Source organism: Periplaneta americana, chromosome 17 (assembly GCF_040183065.1).
Source record: "Periplaneta americana isolate PAMFEO1 chromosome 17, P.americana_PAMFEO1_priV1, whole genome shotgun sequence".
Taxonomy (NCBI): Eukaryota; Metazoa; Arthropoda; class Insecta; order Blattodea; family Blattidae; genus Periplaneta; species Periplaneta americana.
The window spans coordinates 73722335-73748205 of record NC_091133.1 but is presented as its reverse complement, the minus strand read 5'-3'; the positions used below and the strand labels follow the sequence as shown (position 1 = coordinate 73748205).

General features: G+C 34.0%; 1 protein-coding gene across 2 annotated transcripts in view; it reads left to right on the top strand.

The window, feature by feature from the left end:
• LOC138693043 (uncharacterized) overlaps nt 1-25871 on the top strand; it is a 245026-nt gene that overhangs the window by 4081 nt on the left and 215074 nt on the right. For both annotated transcript variants that reach the window (XR_011330213.1, XM_069816582.1), the window contains exon 2: nt 8750-8810. Coding sequence is in view for 1 of the 2 variants with exons in the window: in XM_069816582.1 (XP_069672683.1) it covers nt 8777-8810 (34 nt within the window). In the remaining variant the exon portion in view is untranslated. The remainder of the gene's footprint in view (nt 1-8749; nt 8811-25871) is intronic.

The window sequence follows — 25871 nt, the reverse complement described above, 5'->3', positions numbered from 1 at the left end:
AATATTATAAGTGATTACAATTTACGAATAGCAATTTTATATGAATTTGTGCAAAATGAATTACCTAACCTGTTTAAACTGCTGGATTAAAAATGTAGTCAGGTGTTTTCCTGGGAGAAAGGATTTTAGAAATAATCTCTTTGTACTATGTGGAAAATGAATGTTTATCTTTTCTTTTCAGTGCATAATCAGCGATTTCGTTTATGCATTTTTAAATTCATTCATTCATAGTTTTCTGTCCAATATTTCACTGCAAACTCAGCATTCTCCAATTTTCCCTATTTTCCGCATTCCTCTTAGTCTTCGCGTCCATATATTTTATTGTTGCCTATCACCTGAATTCTTCTGTTCCGAACTTTTTCACCGTTCACCATTCCTTCCAGTGCATCCTTCGGTAGGCTAGGCAATTTCTTCTTAGCCATTGACCCAGCCAACTTCTTTTTCTCTTTCTGATCAATTTCAGTATTATTCTTTCTCTGCTCACTCTTTCTAGTACAATTTCATTTTTTAATTTGTCTGTTCATATTTTTTAATTATATCTAAATAAAATTAAGTACGAACTGGGATATAAAAATAGTGCCGGTACATAATATATAATTACAGTAATTTGTTACGAAACACATAAAAATATGAGATATTGTGTCATTTACATGAAACCTATACATATTCTGACATTCTAAATTTATGCCTTGTATTACAAGAGATTTTGATAAGGTATTAAAATACTTTTTCCAAGAAGCCTAGCTTTATGAAACAAGATATATGACAGTGATTAAAGTCTTATATTCTTAATATATTATAACAACATAAATAATACATTTTATTACTGAGTCACTGATATATAGGCCATATATTTTTATCGGGAGTCTTTTTCAGTTGTATATTCAGTCTATCATCATATTACAATACGCTTTCCTGTTTTATTAGTTTTAACATAATTTATAACAACTTCTTCGATTACAACTTATTCTCACTTCTATATTATAAAACGGGAATCCTTTATCACGAGAGCCATATAGGTGTACAAGAAAGTGTTTTAAATAGCAGTTCTAAATGTGGATAGATTATTCTATTCCTCACTATTTCTTTCATACATATAGGCCTAATTCAATATTGGGTTCAATAAAAAGATATGGAGTTTTTGAAGATTCGAGAAGATAATGTGCTCGACAGTTGAAATGAATTAGGTATTTTAAATTACAAAAAATTATATTTATTTATAATCATGAAATAACTTCAGCGGAAAGTTTTGTTAAATGCATGGTTTTGTTTATTATTTAATTATTAGTTTGTTTTCTTACTTTAAAAGGAACACAAAATTTACAGTACTTTCACGCTCAATATACTGTAAGCCTACATAAGAGCACACAATTTATGTTACATTCATGTGGAAAGAAATAATAAATCAAGAACATAAAATAGTTTTCGTTATATTTATGAGTAAGATTTGTACTCGCAATGACGTGTGTTTCTATATAAGGACCTAATAAATTTCGGCGTAGACTACAATTCTGAATTAATGTCTAGTAATTATTTCTAGAGATTTTGGTAAGACATTAAAAATTTTGTTCTGAAAACCTAATCTTTTGAAAGTACAATGACTTTTACTTACTGGTAATTACATGTCATTAATTTCGTTGGTCAACTATAATTATTTATTAATTTTGTCGGAATGTTTCTTCTGGGGTGTTCAGTGGTAGGCCTACTATATTTTCAAGAATAAAGGACTAATTTGCCCATTCTTGTCAGATTTTTATTTCAAGAGGTCTTTCAGTATTTACTAACTATTTTGTTCCAGTTATTTAGCATTAATTTGTCATTATTAATTACTGTTTTCAGTTTTTATGCATAATAATTACTTGGGAATAACAACTGCTGCTGCTGCTGCTGCTACTACTACTACTACTACTACTACTACTATTACTACTACCACCACCACTTCTTCTTCTTCTTCTTCTCATTATTATTATTATTATTATTATTATTATTATTATTATTATTACTATTCATATATGTAAATATTAACCCCGATGACTATCATAAATTATTTTTCATTACATTGAAATAATAAATCATTGGCAATTGAACAACGTTATCTAACAAATTAAACTTTCATGTAGAATTAATTGGAAATATGCGTTCTCATAATGTCAAATAAGATAAATATTTCAATAATGTATTTTTCCATGGTTAGGAAGGTTAGGAACATACTTGCATTCACATTGTATTTTTTCCGATGCTATATTGTTGTCGTTATAGTTGTTTAGTCAACTGTCCGAAGACAGGACTGAACCTCACAAGTGATATCAACAAGACACCATTTATGAGGCGACTAGGCCAGGAGATACTGGAGTAGGGTGGCCAGTTTCTTTCTCCCTTCACTGCGTACATCGCCGACTAGATACATATTACGCTAGTCAGACTTCAGATGCATACAAACAATTGTTCTTCCTCTGACACATATCGTCAAATGAGATATACAGCCTGATAATATATGTACATATCAGCCAGAACCTCAATCAGAGGATGACACTATATTATAAGTGTAATATTATTATGTTAGTTTATTGGATTGTAATTTTTACTCAAATATGGATAGAATGTTTCGGTCGAATAACTATCATTTTACTAGCATCTCATTTATGTTCAATTTGAGTTTCGTTCCGAAACATCATTACACAACAGTCTTTCATAATTTTAGAGTAAGTTATAATAATTGTAAAATTTTATAAATTTGGATAATTGAATTTCATGGAACCATAAAAATCATTATATAATAACGACACTTCAGGTTATATTCGTAACATTTACCTTAAATGCTTAAAATTACTTTTATTGAGATTAATATAATTCCTATTATTTTATATTTTCGAATGTATTAGTGAGATTTCCTTCCAACCAAAGCCAAGAGTAAGCCTCAAGTGTTTAGTATGTTACGCACTAAGATGAAATTTACTATACAATTTACTGAAAATTCATCCTCATTAGTGGGGATAATTCTAGCATTGACATAATTGATTCATCATTGAATTATAAAGCTCGTCATTGTGTAGTCTGCATTTCCATGTTGTTTAGTGAACTTTCATGATACACTATAAACAGTGTTAGGACTACCAGATTTGTCGCGAAGTTTTCATCGGCGAAAAATTTTGACAGAATAGGACAGAGGATTTTTAATATTGAATAGAATGTATTGAATTGAAGTATTACGGGTTAACGCAAGAACCTGCTATTAAATTATCCTTCTCGGTTTTTATTTATTTATCTATTTATTTAACGTTTTTCGACAATCGTACTTCCACTTTAATCATTTTACGAAGTAGAGAGGAAATACTGCTATGAATTATGATGTAAATATATATTTGTCAATTATGTGGAGGGTAACGTTTTAGATGAACTACTCGTATTTGTCAACCCCTAGTTTCCCTATGACTTCTGTAGGATTTAACTTTTGAAGGTATTTTTATTGATGAATTCACAGACAATTAATCCATTATTCAATTCAATTCAATTTATTTTGACCATTAGACATACAGTTTTAGGCTTCGTCAGAATACATTTCACCCTTAATGTATTAATTGTAATCAATTGCAATTAAACGTATTAATTAAAAAACAATTTCATACAAGTTTGTGTTGAAAAACTCAGCAACAGAGTAAAAAGGATTATTTAATAACCAATTGTAAACCTAGTTTTGAAGCTTTGATTGGTAATTTATAATAGGTATTGACTTGGGAGCTTATTATATAATTTCATCCCATAATTGAAAAGTTTGTGTTGCTCTTGTGTAATCTAGAATATGAAATATTTGTTCACTGTTTCTAATTACATGATCATGTATATTGCCACTAATGAGTAATTGTCGATATTTTGTCGAGTGTAAAGTACTAGATCATATATATACAAATTTATTATTGTTAAAATCCGTGATTGTCTGAAAAGTGGCGGACAGTGTTCCAGATAGTTTGATTTACATAATATTCTATTGGCTTTCTTTTGCAAAATCAAGACACTTCCAATTTTGGTTTCATGTTTCTAGAACATTATAATATTTCAAATTTACTTACTTCTGCGAGATAAATCCACTTGATTAAATGAAATTTGTATTCCTGTAGGGCTTAACAGTCTAAATATTCTATTTACAAAAAAAAAAAAAAAACTGTGTACACGAACTGTGGCTTTATGGGGTTGAAGATGAAGTACGGTGAACGTTTAAAACGTTATTTTTGTCAAATATCATGCAATTCGATAATTTATGAACAAACAGATTACGGGAGGAACAACTAAGCCTGTGGCTTTATTTAGTGGTAAACATAATGACGCAAATTCTGTATTTTTCTTAATACGCGAATTTAAGACGACCCCAATTTTTTAAATACAAAAATTCAAAGAGAAAAACTTCGGGTAAATACGGTATGTATGATGCTCTCATTATAACTTTCTCCTTATGTAGAGAATCTATTTAGTGTTTTTTCTGGTATGGGTTTGAAACAGTTATTCACTCCTTTTATAACGATTTGTGTCTGTAATGATTATTGATATTTTCTATTCCATACTTGTTGAATTTCTATACATAATTTGTTTATATATTTTTTTTAGTATTTCCCTTTCTCTCAATTCTTGTATGGTATTTGTGTGCGCGGATATTGTATGTATAGCGTTTTTCTAACTCCAATAAATCAAGTTCATGAGCATCTCTTATTGAGTAGGTAATTGATGCAGCTCCTGTCCATCATTAGATGCGCAAACACATCAAGGTAACAGCAGGTCTGTTTCATTTTATGGATGACGAGGAATGAAGAGTAGACTGATGGCAAAGAGAAAAAGAATAGCCCGAAAATACTATTCCGAAGGTATAAATTTCTCTTGGATCTGAACTCGGATTTTCAGTGGAAAGCCGAAGTTTTGGCCGTTAGGATAAACCGTGCCTGAAGAAAGTGTTATTAGGAAGCAGATTTCGTGTTTTTTTGTTATATATAGGATTTAATTTTTTAAGTATTTCCTTCATTCTGTAACCCTTCATTCTGCATAAGTAATAACGATGGTAATATTTAATGAAGAAATTACTATGAATTAAATATACAAAGCATGCACTGAGTAGGCGCATTTGTTACAGACATGGTTTATTCCTAAATGTCTATTTGGCTACTGCTACAGAGCTGAGAACTGAATATAATAAATACTTGACAAGATCCGAACAGTCTATAACCTATTATGAAATCAATCATTTTATGCACAAATATTTTAAATTTCGCTTTGATTTACGTTTATTATAATTTTATAATTTCCAAATTGAAGAAAATACATTTAAATGTGCAAATTGACATGCACTTTTCATTCTTTGTGAGATTTTATTTCTTTAGGTCATTATAAATAATATGAGAACTCCAAGAGACTTAATAAAATAATATAAATGTGTTTATAATAACTGATTATCATTGTGAATAGATTGAATGTTAAATTCTTGTTTTCTTATGTTCATCGAACCTAGGCGTTGTTGCAATTTCTATTTATAACTATTATCCTTACCACAACTACTAATAATGCAAACTCAAACCTCCTCGATTTCTTTCGTGCTGTATTCATGCATGGGATTTTGACGGCGCAAGTTCAGAATGTATTATAAACCTTTTTTTGAATTCAGAATTATTCTCTTTTTTTAATTTTCTTCAATATCTATTGTGAGAGATTAACTACTATAATGCAAATTTCATAATTCAAAATTAAAATGTGTAATACTTCTTCACAGGCATGTATCTCGTTTTAGAAAGGAGGTACATTCTTCATCTTTAAGTGTATCTTTAGGAGAAGTCATTATGTTCCAACACTGCTACCATTGTTGATCTGTAATGCTTATTCCCCAAGTAGGAACATTTTAACCCATACTGGCTGACTGAACTAAGGTACGCTGTGTATCGAGGAGTCTATTCAGGTACTCTGCAAATCCCCTGAATCAGCTCCCTTCGCATGTCGCCTACTGGTGATTGGAGGAATTCTGATGAAGTAATGATGGAATGTGAAAATGACGGAATGATAATGATGGCTTATATTGTTGGAGTAACAAGAGAATTCCTAGGAAAACTCAGACTGCGACCATGTCTGCCACTAGTATCACTAAGGCTTTTTCGAACCCTGGGCGCCTGCGTAACAGGGTGATGATCTAGAGAGACCACGCAGCCTCATCAGGAGTTACAGTTAACCATATGGAATTTAGATGAATTAATTGTTTAATATTCAAATATTCAAGATAAACATCTTCACCAAAGTTTCGTTATGTTTTGTGGTTGTCGTATAATAATAATAATAATAATAATAATAATAATAATAATAATAATAATAATAATAATAATAATAATTTCTTCGACTATTGTCTAGTCTAGTCAATCTCTTTTTATTCTTGCCTTGGGTACCTAGTAATATCCCAACTTTTGTAGTGTTTCTTCTGGCATAGGCCTACTTTTGAAAGGGCTATACCAGCGTAATCTAGTCTGTCGTAAAATGTTTACAACGGACGTGACATATAGACCTACACCGTTTTAGAAGTTATTTTTTTTAATTTAAATAGTTATTTTTTATGTTCCACTCTCACGTCGTCTCCTTGCGGTTTTTCTTAGATTCATGTGAATTTTCATCTCTATTGCTTTGAAGATTTTCATTTTATCGTCATTTTTTGTGTCCTAACAGATGTAACAAAAATGTTACCTTCCTCAACATTTAATTTTTTATTTGCTTAAAAATCTGTCAATCCTTTTCAATAATTATATTTTAATTCTTTACCGGTACCTAAAGGATGATATTAACTATCTGTGTTAATAAGTTTCATGATTGCTTATTATAATTTAAAAAAAGTGATGTTATTTTCTGTAATGGATGTGACATTGATTTGTGACGGATGTGACATTTAACACGTAACATATGTTTCTACTTTATTTTACGCGGAAAATTAATGCTTCACAAATATTCTGTGAAAACATTAATATATGAAATATTGAGACTTTTTACTACATATTATTATTTTATTTTCGCACCAGGGTAAATAGTTTTACTTTTTAGTATGAGGTGTCTGTTATAAAATAATGGCTGAATACCTGATCTCCCGTTTACTTAAATTATTCCTTTCATATGTTAATTTTAATTCCTTCTAAACTGAATATTCCCATGGACATTCTTTAAGCATCCATACCTGTGACTACGGTTGCCAACTATTTTTGAAGAAAATACGGAAGACTAAGTGGTCTACAATATTTCACATAGAAAACGGACAAATTATTTAATTCAGTTAGTGGTACTAAAAACAACTTTATTCTACATTTTGGCAGTTAAGCTTAAATTAAAAGTATTTTTTGAGACATTTTATCTCTTGTAATAGTTTCAAACAAATTGTAAAAATTCCCTACATGAGTGTTTGAAGTTGATTGTGATTTGCAGTTCTGATTTGATTAGATATGTCGCACTCCTGTGTCGAACATCTGTTCATTTAGTGTTCATAAGAGAAAACACTCTTTGCATGAGCTTTACTGCCTGGTATGCTTACAACACATCTCGCTATTTTTTAAATTTGTAACTAGCATTGTTTGATTTTAAACTAGTGAGCCCTGAAACTATTTCTGGCAAGTATTACCTTCTACAGAGACTGCACATTTCAGAGCATCTCTGGAACAACAGAATCCATCATATAAATCACCTCCAACCATGTAAAAATTAAATGTTTGAAATAAATTTTTACATTATGCAAAAATAAGGGAGAAAGAGACTCGAAGAGAAGGAAAATATGAGAGTCGGGAGATTGTTAAAAATCAAGGCTAAATACGGGAGATACCGGGAAATACGGGAGAGTTGGCAACCCTACCTGTAACTGAAGTTTTATTTTCTTCTCTGATTGGTATGTGCCATACTATTTCAGTTCAATATGTTAAAGTACTTTGAACTATTGTTCTGTGTATGTATAATTTTTTGTGAACTTTTTGTTCCATAAGTAATAGTAGGGTCCTGATGCTGTGTTTAATTATCATTTCATATTGAAATTTTCCCATTTTCCTACACTTATTCCAAATCCAAATTTTCTTTTTTTTTTTTTTCCTGTACAAATGCATTTTGTTTATTTTTATACATTTCAAGAAAGTCTCCAAAACGTCATTCTATGACATTTTCTTTTCCATTCCTTAGGCGTAACACTTGTTTTATGAGAATTATGAATAATGTAATTAATTGCAGACCAGTCGTAATTATTATTATTATTATTATTATTATTATTATTATTATTATTATCATCATCATCATCATTTGTCATCAGCACCAGAACGACTATCAGTAATTGCAACCTCAAACCTCTTCTCTGTCTTGAGCTTCAGAATGAATAGTGGCACTCAGAGCACCTAGGCCTAGTCAATGTGAGATAGAAATTCCTGTCCTGTTCTCATCCGGAATTCTTTCATGTGTCATAACTATCATAATCAAATTTAAATCTCTGGATTTACTTCTCTAATGCATGAAGTATTATTGTTTCCTTAACGTCTGCGCGACATAATGTAAATGAATGCTAAGCACTATTATTATTGGGAGCGGCTTTAGAGATTTAATTAGTTATTTACAGTATTCAGAGTTTATGGTATGAAGTACTTTTTAAAATAGTTGCAGTATAGTCAAGTGGTAGCTATAATTTAAGCATGCGATGTTGTTAAACACATGGCTAAATTTTGTCGCCTATTTTGGAAATATCTTTTAAGTTAAGAATATTTTTTTCTTTCAGGGCTTACGTTGCGGACAACTAGACACCATGTTCGCCAGACTTTGCCAGCATCACGTCGCAGGTAGGAAGAATGCTAATACTCGTAAATGTTTTTAAAGTATATCTTCAAAGATTTATCTTATGTTATTGCTTGCTGTGATGTTTACATAACCTTGATTTTAAATGCTGGTTATTGATTTGTATTGAACTTGCAATGGATGTCTTAACTTTATTGTGTTAATTTGTGCAGTTTTCCTTAGACTCTTTTTAAAGGTTCCCCAATTATTTTTTATTCTCTGCTGTATCATTATAAAATCTGATGAAGTAAGCAGTTTTCAGATACATACATACATAAGTGTTCTGCCCATGGGCAGGTCTTTCACCGCAAACCCGGCTTTCTCCAATCTTTCGTATTTTCTGCCTTCCTTTTAGTCTTCATATGATCCACATATCTTAATGTCGTCTATCATCTGATATATTCTTCTGCCCCGAATTCTTCTCCTGTTCACCATCCCTTCCAGTGCGTCCTTCAGTAGACAGTTTCTTCCCAGCCAGTGACCTAACCAATTTATTTTCCTCTCTCTGATCAGTTTCAGCATCATTCTTTCTTCACCCACTCTTTCCAACACAGCTTCATTTCTTATTCTGTCTGTCCACTTTACACGTTTCATTCTTCTCCATATCCACATTTCAAATGCTTCTATTCGCTTCTCTTCACTTCGTCGTAATGTCTATTTTCTGCCCCATACAGTGCCACACTCTACACAAAGCACTTCACTAGTCTCTTCCTTAGTTCTTTTTTCAAAAGTCCGCAGAAAATGCTCCTTTTTTCTATTAAAAGTTTCCTTTGCCATTGCTATCCTCCTTTTGACTTCCTGGCTGCAGCTCATGTTAATCCTACATTCCAAGTATTTGAAGCTGTTTACTTGCTCTACTGCCTCATTTAGAAGAGCAAGTAAACAGCTTCAAATACTTGGGATGTATTATAAGATTTATCACAATTATTAACAGCTATAATAATAAATAAAGTCAATTTTCCTCATCATAGAAAGAATGTGCTAATTCAAATTTGTTTTGCCTGCATAGAAAGGTCATATCTACAACTTATCCTTTCCATTTTCACATTTCCTACAGGACACGTATGCTGCATTTTAAGAAAAACTATGTATTTGAAGAATGCAAGGGGAAAACAATCAAAGTCATAATTCTCTTAAGGATGATGTCATTATCTAATTCAGTATATTACTGTAACATTTATTGCTGTTCCTAATGAAAAAGTAAGAAAGGATGAATGTATTCGTGATGATAATTCTCCTTTATCAGTTTTGATAAGAAAAAGCTAAAGTTTGCAGTAACATACTGAATTAGATGATGACATCATGTTTTCCCCCCTGTACTCTTCATTTAATCCTTTCACTACCTATTAAAATATAGATATCCTTGCATTTTCTTTAGTTCCTTTTCTTTCTTTAATATACATTGAAATGCCGATAACTTATATTTACATTTTCTGTAGTCTGGTTTATGTGAATGTTTGTTTAAAATATTAATTGTGTATAGATCTAGATTATATTATTGTTCTTCTGCTTCTTTAAAATCATAACTGACACTTAAATTTAAATGCATTTTATCGTAAAGTCATCGCTTATATTTAGATTCACAGAGCCTCCGAAATATATCGCTTTATTTATTTAAGCCTACTTCTCAAATGTTTTGACGGCTGTGAAGGACTGACAGGTGTTCACATTTTGTTTCTTACATGCTTGGCTTGTCCATGTTAAACGGAAGTAATAAAACTTGCCACAAAGATGCAACATATATAAAAAAAAACTTTCTTTTAGGATGCGTTCACTTGTTTTGTTTGTATTTTGTTTTTGTCGATCCCATTTACTAGGAAATAACTACACAGAATACTAACTTGTGTAAGGAGCTTTACGGTTTCCAGTGTTATCATTAGTGTTAACAAGACTATAAAAATACATTTTTTAAAGTAATGTCAGTCTCTTGACTTCCATCATTCACTCAAGCATCCCCATCTAGCGGGTAACGTGCCGAAGCTTGTAGTTCAACTGTGATGATGGTGTTGTCCTTGGTGCATCATAGGGGGCGAACTGCGTAACACCGTATACTGATTAATGAAGCAATGGTGGAATGGCGGTAGGGAAAACGGGAGTATCCCGTGAAAACCGATCAAACACTGTCTTTGTTTATCACAAATTCCTCTTGGACCGCCGGAATTCGAACCCAGGTTACTAACGTGGAAAATCGACTCTCTAGCCGTTAGACTAATGGTGCACGAGAGAATGAAATATATAATTCGATAAGTTATGGTTGTGATAAGTTACAAACGGAACATAGGTAGAATAAATATAAAGAAAAATATATACACATATTTCAAAGAAATAGAGTTGATTGACTATATTCTTATAGTCAGAATGCTCTAGTCTAACATACTTTTCAAATACGACGAAATGATAACGTGTTTATAACGCAGAAGTAATAAATGGAAATGCAAGTATTCAAAGGAAATCTACTCAAAGTCTCTTCATTCACCATGAATCCCACAGTACCTGTCGGAAATTTAACTCTCGTGTTGCGTAGATAGTTGTATTTGGTCATTATACGCGTAATGTTAAATTTCTGAAGAGTTATGCAAATCTAGTTTTTCAGGTAAAGCTCCCTGTAGAGCAGATTTGAATAATTTCAAGGGAAAAATTGTTCCGGAGCCGGGTATCGATCCCGGGACCTCCGGTTGAACGTACCAGCGCTCTACCAACTGAGCTACCCAGGAACTCCACCCGACACCCTCTCAATTTTTCCAAGTCACACAGTGTTGTGTGCACTCGATGTGGATCTCTGACGTTTTGTCAGCCCACGCGAGTTATGTGGATATAAATGGAAAAATTGAGACGGTGTTGAGTGGAGCTCCTGGATAGCTCAGTTGGTAGAGCGCTGGTACGTTCAAGCAGAGGTCCTGGGATCGATACTAGGCTCCGAAACAACTTTTCTCTTGAAATTATTCTGAAGAGTTAGTTTTTGTGACACCTATTTCGTTTCTAATAAAAAATTTTGGATTACTTTAATTTTTTGTAAGGAAACAGGGACTGTATTCGTTTATATATGTAGGCTGTAATCCATTCCATATGTAGATTAATGAAAATATATATATATATATATATATATATTTTTGGCAAATTGAGTTTTGTTTGCAATTTGTATGCCTGCTTTTATGTTCGCGTACCTCATTCTAGTGCCGAGGTCATGGAAAGCATGGGGCTCTACCTCCATGCCCCCCAAGTGCCTTCATGGCATGTTACGGGGATACCTTTACCTTTACCTTTACTAGAACACTTAAATTTAAAGGTGAAGTCAGGCTCAGTTTAATTTTAGCAAAAACACATACTATTCACTAGTATTCTATGTGCGAAAAGGCACGAGCAAACTAAGATATAAATGAAACAAGACTAATTTGGTAAACTAAATAATTTAATACTGCTATAAGGGCAGAAATTCTTAAATAAAGACGGAAGAAGTTCTGGGTAATAATCGTTTAATGTAAATCGGAAGGACATTAGAAGTCGGAGTGTTTGTCTTGTTTTGTCCTGAATTTCACCATGAATTCTTGAGTAGAGGGTTCCACTATTATTAAATGTCAAGAGTTGAGCAACAGACTGTAAGCGAATGGGAACGGAAAGGAATAAATAGTTCAGATCTTGAACTTACAGTAGGTGATATGATGATGAAAACTTAAAGCAATTTCTGATACAATTTTACCGCAATTGCATTATATTCTAAGTGTTCGATATTAAGAAATGTAGTTTCTTTTTAACTTTACCTCAAAATTGAACTCTACCCGTATGTTCGTTTCCTTTCTTTTTAATTCAGTAAGTATTTCTGAAGTATGAGTTTCTAAATTTTAAATGTTGCATTAACTTAGGGAGTTTGAAATGTTTAATTTAAAGCGATTGTGTGACGACCATGTCAGAAATTAGAAAGTCATCCATTTTTTAAACTAATGGAGATGCAGATTTATATTCTTAATGAGATAATATCTTTTCAACTTTCTTTGCAGTTCTTAATTAATTCGAAAATAAGTTGAATATAAGTTATGATTTCAGCACAGAAATAATAAAAATAGTCGGGTGATTCTTTTTAGATTCTATAATTACATCATTAGCTCTTGTCCTTACACTTATGTAAAACCCCCCGATGTTTAATACAGGACCAAATGCCTGTGAAAAGTGAAGTTTTTATTGCAAATCTAATCTGTTTATCTTCCAAACTGTGGATTATACAACAATTCTGTTATGAAACTTATTGAAAAATTACATATTTTGTAGGAAAAGAATTAATTACTCCAGAATAGGTTGACTTAGATCAATGAATTTTGGAATGAAGTTAAATATTATCTTCAGTCATTCTTCCACATCCCAATAATCTGCGACTGCACGTCCACACTCACTGAATTTCAACCTATTTTCATTTTTTTTTTCAAGAAAGAAATCCAACCTTTCCACACTTGTAGCAAACTCCACAGCTTATTACTAAAAATGGAGGGAATGAGCTTATTGACCAGTGTTACCAACTTCCAATGTTATGATGTAAATGGCAGTAGCGGATTTGCCGCGAATTTCAAGTTTAAGAGAATTTTAGAAAATGGCAATTTTTCCTAAAAGAAAAGAAAAAAAAAAACAAAAACAATCTGGATTACAATGCCTGCACGAACTGTCACACATTTTTTAAAACAAAAAGCAATATACAACTTGATTACACAACTTTTAACACTGTATCACTTCGGAATATGTGTGATAAGACTTTCTTGTGTTAAATTCTAACGTACCTTGTTTACATGTTTCGACCTATTATGGGTCATCCTCGGAACAGTTCAGAGCAGTTCTGAGGATGACCCATAATAGGTCGAAACATGTAAACAAGGTACGTTAGAATTTAACACAAGAAAGTCTTATCACTAGACTTCGTGGAATTGCCACGAGAATCGCAAGGTTTACTGCGCACGCGGTATAGACTGTATGAGAAGGGGTCGTGCAAAGGATGGAGTACGCCTCTGTTGTAAACACTGAGCAGTACACTGCGGTTACAGTAAAACCTGTATCCTGCATTCAAGAAATATAATGAATGATCATTGAAGTAGGAAATGTGTAGATATATTAACTCTTAAAATTTAATGTAAGATACATCATCCTTGAATATGTACATTTCAGTGAAGAGTTACGTACATACTGAGCGACTACAAAGTGAACCTCCACCATGGTCACTTAAACAGTTTTTATATTGGGAAAAATATACGTTCAACATCACACAATGTAATACGTGCATATTTGAAGAACGAAAAGTCACTACTTTTTAGTACACCAACTTCAGATGTCTTGTCGTGATCTGATAGTACATAATTTATAATACGAAATTGTGAATAGGCAGAACCTTTAGCAATAATGTTTCTCAACTTACATTTCACTTTTTCAGAAATGAGTGAATTGTTATTTTGGATAATGGTTTGTGATACTTAATCCACTATATGAAGGGCTTCTGAGAGTTGTAGTTTAGACGATTCTAACAGGATGATGCTTTTGGACACGATTTTAAAATTAAAATCAATGAACAGAATATCTTTCAATAGCTGTTCAGAAAGCAATGATTTTACAGCTGCAACAGCGGAACTGTCTGTGCTATCCAATGCATCAATTACCTCCATTATTTTTCCGTAATGTTCTGCATAATAATTAACAGAATCCAACTACGTTCCCCAACAGGTCCAGACTGGCTGCGGGGGTAAGGGTATTGTTTTGAACAGCAACACTCTCATTGTAGTACGTTTGATTGAATTCTTGTCTGCACTGAACAAATGTTAAATTTTGACTATTCCAACCACAGTAATGCAAAAACAAGTGCTTATATAGTTATACATTAGCTGTAGCTACTCTATCTATTTGAACCGGTCACAACTCTTAACATGAACTGCTTATACTATGAGACCGGGAGGTCGCTCACCTCATCTATACTACCGTACATCGGCAACCTGATTGCATGCTGCGTGTGGCAATTCAACGAAGTCTACTTATCACACATATTCCGAAAAAGCAATAATTGCACAAGAAGTCTTTCAAATATGTCTAACTCTATGTCAAAATTCACAGATCCAAGTCAACCCATTCTGGAGTAATTATTTTTTTCCTACAAAATATGTAATTTTTCAAAAGTTTTATAACAGAAAAATTGTTATATAATCAACAGTTTGAAAGACAGATTGGGTTTGCAGTAAAAACTTAACTTTTCCCAAGCATTTGGTCCCTATATAAACGTAGGGGATTCACATAAGTATGACAGGAGTGAAATCATTTATAGAATGTCCTTAAACTTTTGTTAGGGGTTATCCCTAAAAGTTTAACACATTGCAGAAAATATGTAGATAAATAGTGCCTACAATTAGCTTCAGCACGTTGAGAAGATGAATGATGAACGACCACCCAAAACTGCTGTACAATGTACTGTAGACCTAATGAACGACGAGACCATAGAAGATCCAAAAGGAGATAAAAGGAATAGGGAAACTTGAGTTATAGCTATAGGACATGACTGAATAGTCCGATGGTGATGATCAATAAATATATGAAGTGAAATAGTCCGATCATATTCTCTCTAAAGTACAAATGACTACAAGGTATAATGCTTCTTGAGTTCTAACTCTTTCCTCTTTTAGTACAATTCAAGCAAACAGTCCTTTTGTATAAAAAGTCGTGTACGTTAGTTCGCTTACGCTGTAACTAGATACCTGTTAATTGTCGTTATTCCGCAGCTATTTCTCTCCTGAGTTCTACAGCATCTAATTTAAGCTTCTTAGAACTCCCACGCCTCCTTCATGTATGTAAAAATGTCGGTAAGTACGCGTGCAACTGTCGATTTCCCACGTTCACGTACCACACAGTTACCGTGCCAGCTAGAAACATCCTTCACTCATTTTCTGACATCACGCATTATTACCGGCAAACAGTTTATGGAGAAATCGTGAAATAAAAAGGTATAACTGACATGCATGCATATCAAATATCACGCAACTATAAATCTCAAATAAATAATAATGTAAGATAATTAGGACTATAGCACTGAATACAGAAAACGCTGCTTTTGTTATTTTGTAAAATTGTTAAACGTTTTGCATCGTATTACAGTGTAAAAATTGTTTACTTAGGCTTATTGATAACTTTAAGTGTGATACATTCCTTATGACGTCATAAACACAATACAATAAACGTATTTTAGATTCCTTACATTCGTGTTTCCATATTTAGGCTAAAATGAAATAAATGTAAGAAGTCAGCTTACCACCGAATGGGTCAGTAATACTTTAATCAATAACCTACATTTCTTCCGAAGGCAGTAGAAAGTGCCATAATAGAATCACAATTCAATCTGATTTCATTCGAGATTATTTATTTCTCCTCCAATAATAACTTTTGAAACGGAAATTAAATTTTTGTGCAACTTGGTAACTTGTATCTTTTAAATATAATGTATTTCTTATCATGTCATAAACATAATACAATAAACGTATTTTTAGATTCCTTACATGGAATATGAGGCAGCAAGTTGGGACACTTATAGAACAAACCAAATTCGCCTACTTTAATATAAACTTATATACTAAAATTAAGATAATTAAGAACATCAACGATTAAAATCAACTACTAGACACAGACTGAACAGCTTATATCAGCTTATATCAAGACTTCACTCCCGCAAACAGCTGGGTCAGACATCATACAGGCCTTTCTAACTCCGAGTGGAGAGATGTGCTAAAGATGACCGGTTATGTTGCTCCTGTACGCGCTGTTCCAGGCAGATCTCAAGACAATAACCACAGTGAGGTTGAAACTTCGGCTCATGTCTTGGGTTCATGCCCATTTGGCGAAACTCTTCGTAACAGAAGGCATCACAAGATCAGGTCTGTAATCGCAACTGCCTTAAGTCCAATGGCTACTCTACCCATGAAGAAGTCCATGGAATAGCGGATACCGGAAGTCATTGGCGTATTGATATTATAACATTTAAACCTGGAGAGACAAACGGTTATATTCTGGATCCGACCATCAGATTCCAGACGCATCAGAATCAACCCGAGGAGGTTAATCTAGAGAAAAGGGCAATTTATGAACCAACTATCCCTTATTACAAAACATCATATAGGGTAAACCTACCTTAGCTCGTGATATACCTAATTCCGTGATACCAAACATTTCATTTGTCACGGAAAAATGTAGGTTCTCTACACTTAGTTTGAACATGTGGCCATAGATGGCAGAGCATTGTCCAAAGTCTGGCGAAGTTTCGAAGGTCGCTGGCAACTGGTTTTGCAGTGTAGCCATTATGTCATTAGACCTGAGCTTGAACTGACTTCTGTAACGTCAGACAGTAAGAAAAGTAAGTAAATATACATAATCTGTTAACAAAATTAATAACTTTTGCGTCAATTCATAAGTTAAAACTGTATTTTATACGTTGTTGATATTTGTTTGTTGTTTCTGTGTTTAACTACTGAAACAGAAGCTTATAAAAATTGGTTCCTTTCTTATGTATTTGTGTTGATTACAGAACGATGGCGCCAAACCACAGCAAGCAGGCAGGTGGAAAGAAAGATAACTCTACGAGAAAACGGGAAAACTATTCAAAAGAAGTGCTCCAACCTGCTGTGAAAAAGGTTTTAGATGAACATTGGTCCATATATGAGAGTGCGAAAAATTGTTCAACCCCCTGGAGCACCCTCAAGGCCTATTTAAGCCGCTGTGAAGGTGAGAGTAGTGCAGTAGAAATAAAAAAAGTGGGAAGACCGTTTGCTTTGTGTTCAACTGGTGAAGTTGCATTAGTTACTTCATGCAGGAACTTGGATTTGGGTTAACGGTCATTCAGATCAGGCACATTGCTTACTCTCTTGCTGAGAAAGAATGTGCATCAAACAACAAACCATTTCCGTTGAGCGGCGAGGAAAAATCTGCCAGTTGGAAGTGGTGGCGCGATTTTCGTCGGAGGTATAATTTGTGCCTGAAAACACCCGAAAATGTATCCCAGTATCGGGCGAACGATTCTAATAGGAAATTATTGACTGATTTCAATGAAAAATTGTCGAAAGTGTATGAGAAATTTCCGAATGGGATTAAAGCCAACCAAATCTGGAATTGCGACGAGACAGGTCTCAGTTATGTGGTGAAATCTGGCAGAATTGTCACAAGAATTGGGAAGAGGTACGTCTACAATCGGGTAATAGCCGACAAAGCCGAGACTCACACTGTTCTTCCATGCATCAATGCAGCCGGTGAATTTGGCCCAACTCTCTTAATTTTTAAAGGTGTTCGAACGATTGAGGGGTTAAAAGTTGGTGCACTTCCTCATGTGACTGTTATAGTGTCTCAAAGTGGCTGGATAAATTCAGAACTCTTTCTAATTTGGTTTTAAAAATTTATCCAGGGAATTTCTTCAGCTAGACCTGTAATTCTGTTAATGGACTCCCAGGCCAGTCACATAAGTCAAGAAGTCGTCACAATGGCATCAGCAAATGACATCATCATTGTTACATTCCCTAGCTACACCAGCCACTTGGTTCAACCACTGGATATAGCAGTTTATCGACCTTTGAAACTGGCTTGGCAAAAGTACCTGCGATAGTTCCAAGAAGGCAATCCACTAAGAAGGCCCGGAAGGTTCGACTTCCATGGAATGTTCAATCCTGCCTTTTTGGAAGCATTCAGCAGACAGAACCTCATTTCTGGATTTTCCAAAGCTGGTATCTTCCCTTTAAACCGGTTGGCAATTCCTGATGAGGCACTGACAACAAACACTTCAATGGTCGGCAATTCTACAGAAAACGTTGATCATCCAGCTGATGACACATCTAGCGCAACGAATAATGTCGATGATATGTTACATGTGCCACAGTTTACAATGCCATCTGTGTCAAAACCCGCCAGGAAGAGGCGCAATCCAGCAGCAAGTGTTCATCTTTCTAAAAACGGAATGCCCACTGGAGAAGAGCCTGCTTGTGGTCCCAGTACAAGCAGTGTATTACCTGAATGTTCCAACACCAGTGCCAGTACCAGCACCAACACCAGCGCCAGCGAAAATGCCAAAACAAAACGAAGAAATAAAAACAACAATGACGAGAATGAATGGTTCTGTCCTACGTGCAATGAAAGTTACAACAAAGGAAAAAACAAAAATCCATGGATCCAATGTTGTTTTTGTTTATTTTGGTACCATGAAAGTTGCCAGTCAATTGACTCCGAAAATCCACTTATAGTATTCATGTGTAATAAATGTGCACGCCAGGAAGAAAGTGACAGTGAAAGTGATTAAAATGCATATTGAGAATGAGAACTGCTATTATCACGAAATTGAGTACACTGACTCACAGAATTAGGTAGCCTATCACGGAATTAGGTACATATGCTATGTTTTGAATAAACAAAAATAAAACAAGGTTTGTTGTATTTTCATAGTGTTTTGTGTGAATATTTAATTTAATAAAGCATGCCATATGTGTAGAAAAAAAAAGTTATTTGCTCCAAAATAAATTATCCCAATTGATGTCCTAACCCTTAATATCACGAAATAGGGTAGGTTTACCCTAAACTCAGGGATATAGAAGTCATCGGATTAATGGTGGGCGCTAGAGGGACCATAACAGAACAGTTTGTGTCATTCTGTCATAAATTTGGAGTCCCAACAACAACAATTAAGGAAATTTCTGTGATAGCCTTGAAGGGTTCTCTGCAGATTTTACGGCGACACTTATATTTCAATTCAAATTGAATTTTCTCATGCTATTTTTTATCTGTATTTTTTTATTTTTCTGTAAATTTTCATTATGTGAAATATTATCTACTGTAAATTTTAGTTTATTGTAAACAAATTTCTTGTAAGAGATTTTTAATGTCATCTTAAATGTTACTGTTTAACATCCTTCGTCTTTGGCAACCTCACCAAGTTGAGGAAGATTAAATATATAAACAACTAAGAATAAAGACGGTTACAATCTGCTACACACGGGCTGAAATTATACAAAATAACTGAGAATAACGGTTACAGTCTACAACATATACTGTACTCTAATTATACAAGTTAAGTTACGTGAAGTAAATGTTAAAATTCATGGTAAATTAGTTCTAATTACTTAATTACTAACTTAATTGATATAAAGTAGATATGAGTTACTTTTTGGCTTGGATTTTCAAGGGCTGGACCAGGTACGGCTCCTTGCACTTAAACTTGTTTGTCCCATTGCGTGCTTTGTAAATGCTACGATTATCCAAGTCCAACAGGTGGCCTGGGTAGCATTCGTGAATGCGATACTGACAGTTGGGCCATCTTGCCTCAGCTCTGACAGAGCCAGGTATCATCCTCACACAAGTTCTGATAAACCCCAGGGCTCTTAAGGTCCAAACCCTTCCTATATTAGCATCGGAAACGCGTACTGCCCCGAAGTCTCCACCCATGCCTATTTTTAATTATTGCAGATGACAGATGAAACGAGAGTACCCCGAGAAAAACATTGTACAGTCTTTGTCCACTACAAATTCCACCACGACCTGGTCGGGGATAGAACCCGGGCCGCCTAGCAACGGGCAATAAGTACTATTCGAATATAGCAGAACGGAACATTTTACACTATACTTAAAACCTATTTTTTGTGCCGAACAGTTTGTATTGATAGCTATGTTTTTGGAGCGCACTTTTTATTTGCCTTATTTCTCCTGTACAGATTTTTAAAGGGGTTTGCGACCTGATATTGTAGAAGGTAGATACCCTTGTTAACATATTAACTTGAAATGTGGCTAGAATACGGAATATCAGATAAGTTATGGATAACTCTTGTTTGGTATGTAGACAAAAAAGGTCAATAGGATAACAGTGAGAAAAGCGTTACGTTTAACCCTATACTATCAGGAATGTTTGATAAATTGTGTGTGCAGAGAGCGAACCGACGGGCATTAACGCATCATTTGAAGCAAGTCTAATGCACTACGCATAATAAACATTTTACGCTGATGAAATCACAAAATTCAAACAGCCTTCAGCATCAAAATTAACCGATCGTATATCAACCAACCGTGAAAATTCTATTGTTTTCAACTTCCACCATCTTGGCGTCTTCTTCTTCCAGCACGTCGAACCATTGGACCAGAAAAATTCCATCACCATCAATTTGCATATTGTTTGCTCAAGTGCAAGGACTCATTGTATCGTGTACGGTGCCGTCAATCATACAGAACGAGGTTGTCTGTCAGTCGCGAGGCTCGAAATTAACAGTCATCTTCTTCCAGACTTAAGGCGTGGTATTGATTAATAATGTCATTAAGATATCAGGTAGATGCAAATTGTAACATAGAGAAGGCCGTGAGATTTCTGAATGTATATTGAAACAAACTGCATTATTTCTTCTGCTTCGTTTCTGTGTACTACGATGCATTTTTTATGTCGTCTTTGCCGGTTAATAATTGAAGGGTTCAGAGCCATAGCAGGCCAAGCGCCATTTATTAAAAACGGAGAAAGCAGGGGTCAGAGTTAAGTAAATACCATAGTTTAATGACGATTGACATATAATTTAGTTTCAATGTGCATACTTTATATTACTTGCTATATGTTTCGTTAAATTATGGTAATCACTTAATTTTAACTCTTGTTTTCTCCGTTTTTAATAAATGGAGCTTGGCCCACTATGGCTCTGAACCTTTCAATTATCGTGCTTTCCACTGGATCTGAGGGTTCAAATCCGGATGGAATTTTTAAAGACTATATAGGTCCTTAATATGGCTTTCTCCAGAAGGAAAATCAAATTGGGAGACACGTGTAGAAGAATCCTCTCTCGGAAAAAGAGGGGTCCGGTCATTCATCGCCCAGCTAAAATATTCAACCCTGTTGGTCAGATAATTATTGGTCTGTATGGATGGCTTAATGAAGCGCAGTTCATTTTATTCATTTTTGGTATATTACGGTGCAACTTATACAGAATGTTTCAAAATAATTATTCCTAATTATCAGATGCGATAGAGGGTACGTAATGAAACATTTTCTCGTAATAGTGTCCCAAAATGCTTCCATATCGAAGTATAACGATGTGAAGGAAACGAGGATTTTAAATAATTTCAACGTAAAATGTAACTGACCACTATCTCGACGCCGAACTAGCCTTGAAGTGTTGCGCGACAGAGAGTATGACGCTGAGGATGTCACTGCACTTAAATTCGCCTTGCCTCATTAGTATTGCTGTAAGCTGCTCCATATCCCATATCCATGAATTCTAAATCAACATTTTCGTTAAGGGGTTAGGTACAGCTTACAGCGGGTAAAATTTTTGGAAATATTCAACATTTTCTTCCTCTATTACTCTATATTGTAGGTACAATAACGAAAATTGGTAGGTATGTGTACAACACTGTCCTTCTGCTATCTAAAAAAATATTTTTACGACTTAGAAAAAATTATTTATATTTTCTTTTTTCAAAATTCAAAAAGCTGGCAATTCACTGTGCAGTGATGAAGCGTTTCCCTCATAACTCATAAACTTGTTAATTTTTTCATGTTCTCTCTCCTTTATTTTATTGCTGAAACTCATGTTTACAATATCTTTAAACTAAATTCCTTAATAAATAATATTTTTTTTTTATTTTGTGTTAGAAAATACTGATATTTGACCTTTTTTAAAAATGAATTTATTTTTTATCAGACAATCTATCAAAGATAGAGAAGTGATCTTGTATCATGTTGTAGATATGACATGCATAAATACACACAAAAAATTTCATCACAGAATGTTGGATAGTTTTTGAGTTATGTGGGAAACGCTTCATCACTGCACAGTGAACTGAATTTTGGGGGGGGGGGGGGAAACATGTAAATAATTTTTTTCAAATCGTAAAAATATTTTTTTCTTATAGCAGAAGGACACTGTTTTACACTTACTAATTTTCATTACCGGTATTGTACAAGATACAGTAATAGAGGAAAAAATGTTGAATATTTCCAAAATTTTACTGCTGTAAGCTGTACCGAACCCCTTAACCGATACATTTTTAATGATAGGAAATTTACGGAAGTTATTTTGTGGGATACAACGAAACAAATCAAGTTAATTGTTTCCATGGCAACGGGAATAGCTGAAACACAATAATTAAAGACGGCCATGAACGATAATAAGGTCAGTTAAGAGTTTTGACTTTTATTGCATTACCTCAATACGGAAGCATTTTCGGACATTATTAAGAAAAAGTTTTTAATTACATGCCCTCTATCAAATCTGGAAATCAGGAATAATAATTAATTATTCTGATACATCTTGTACAGTATATGAATTTAATTTGTTAGCAGAAGAAACGGTTACTTTGTGTGTCTCTATCATAATATAATTACCGTCATTATTATTGTCACCATAATGTATCATGGAAATTATTTATTTGTTTTGATAGAAATTTCTAGCAAGAACGGCAATTATGCAACTCAAGTGAGATAGTTGCTACACAGATATAGAGTAACTCACTCTCAAACATCTAGGCATAATGATCTTCTTAGTACAGATTTTCCTATGTCTAATAAACTACTGACTTGTCAACATGTCTATTAAATTCATTCTCTTTGCCAAACTGTCGGCTTTATAACAATTTTTCTTATTTTTATGTCTCTTCTACATTTACTTTCTCTCTTCTTTCAACTCTTCTTTACACAAATCTGTCATTTCATTCTTGCTTCCGTCCCTCTAATATAGTTTGTTTATTTCCTTTCCTTCCTAAAGCCACCGGTGTAGCTCATGTAGTAGGGTGTTTGCCTACTGATCCGGGGTTGCGCTCTGGCGTGGATTCGATTACCGCTTGGACTGACTACTCGGTTGCAATTTTTCCGAAGCTAGAGAAAAAACGTTTATGGATGAAATGAAATATCTTACTTTGTAGGGATTATAAATAATGCTTCTATACAGTGTGTAATCCAGGGAGTATTCCACTTATTTAGGTGCACAGTAAAATAATTCATTTGTATGTTTCTTTTAAATAACAATTAAAAGCATTTTACATTAATAAAAATAACAGAAGTATAATTGATTACACGATAAGGAACTGTGAATAGTTAATTGTAATTGCTCATATTTAAATACATTTATTTTAACATTATTTCCGTTCTCGTTCTCTTTGTCGTTTCCGTTCTCGGTTTATTGTGTACCAGCCTCTTAATTGATAAGATTTATCAGACAGCGTGTTTTCTTGAAAAGTTAGAGTTGATTCACAATAAACCGGGAACGGAACCGACATCGAGAACGAGAACGGTAATAATGTTAAAATAAATGTATTTAAATATGAACATTCACAATAGTTAATTGTGAATGCTCACATTTAAATACATTTGTTTTAACAATATTTCCGTTCTCGTTCCGTTGTCGTTTCCGTTCCCGGTTTATTGTGAACCACCCTTCAGCTTCCGCCTGACGTTACATAAACAAGACATGCATATCATATCATAGGCCTTGTTCTACAACTAACATATAAAAATCTGCGTTGCTGAGTTCATTATTATTATACGAGATACCTAATAATGGCTTATTCTTAAATGAGTGACAATTTGTACTTATGTCCGCCGAGTTAGCTCTATGATAGCACGTCTGCCTCCAGACCAGCCCGCCCCGGTTCGATCCCCGTTGAGGTCAGAGATATTCTTGTAAAATTTCTACCTCAGGGCTAGGAGAGATGGTGGTGCACAACTTCTTAATCACTAAATTGTCCACCAATATGCCTGGGTTAAATCCCATATCTCTGCGCAGTGCATATAAAGAGAAGGTATAATATGTCACTATTAATAGTAGGCTGGTTCACAATAAACCGGGAATTTCACGTAAAGATTGTTGGAACAGTTGGAACAATTGTTGAGCTATTTTTCAACGTATGTATTCCCCCCGAAATTGAGATATTTGTCATACCGTGGTATCAAGTTTTGTGTCCTTATGTCGTAGAAGTCTATCGCCTGGGAGTGGAACCAGTGTGTGACAGCCGTCTACACCTCTCTGTTAATACTACGGTATGGAAAATATCTCAATTTCGGTGGGGAATATGTTGAAAAATAGCTCAACAATTGCTGTGTCTGTTCCAATAAACTTTTCCATGAAATTGTGTTTTATTTCAGTAAACGGCCCCAGCACTTGTTTTGACATTAACATGATGGAAGAAAAAAATATTGTTTGTTAGATTGAAATAAGCCGATAAATAACGCGTTCTAAAATTTGTCAGTGTTTGGTCTGACCTCTCATTAAGTAACATCATGGGAAAATGTTCTGAAGAAACTTCCCGGCGATTTATGTGTCACGTAAAACGGAGTTAATGTCAATCTTCTGTCGACATATACTGCAGCTGTTATTTATCCACCCCTGACTTATTTCATTTCATGTAAGACTTCGAGACCATGAGAACTACAGACCTTATTCTACACCGAAGGCACGCAAGGAAATGACATGATGAGAATCACGCAATTCTTTAATCTTCTCAACATAAGGTGCAACAAAATTACAATTTTAGCAAAACTGTTTGGACTGGCGAGTGTGGATTCAGAAACGAGGGGCGTACTTACTTTTCACGCACAAGACGAGCAATTTACTTCGCCAGCACGTACATTCATTGTACTTTCGTTTCTTCGCAAGGTCGCAGTGCTGGGTCGTAATGAATTCTCCCCTTCAAATATTAAAGTAAAATAAAGTGTACAGAGGGTGAATAGGAAATTACCTTTCCACGAAGAACTAAATAGGACATAAAGTTTTTTCGTATAAGATCAAGAAAACATTACGTTTTGTAAGAAATTCCGATTAAGTCTATAAAAATAAAGACGTTAGATAGACAGGCAGACAGACAGACAGACATATTGAGTGACCACAAGGGTCCTGAATACAATAAACATGTACAATATAATGTGATGTGATACATTAAAGAAAAAAGAAAGTTAATTGTTGAAGGCAAATATAAGTGGATTAATTGAAATAGAGAAGATGATGTAATACATTTGCTTTTTAGCATAGAATAAAGAACATGTCCAATTCTTACGTTTAACACATAAAATGCAAATATGACATATGTAAAGAATTAATATCTTAATGACAATAATATTT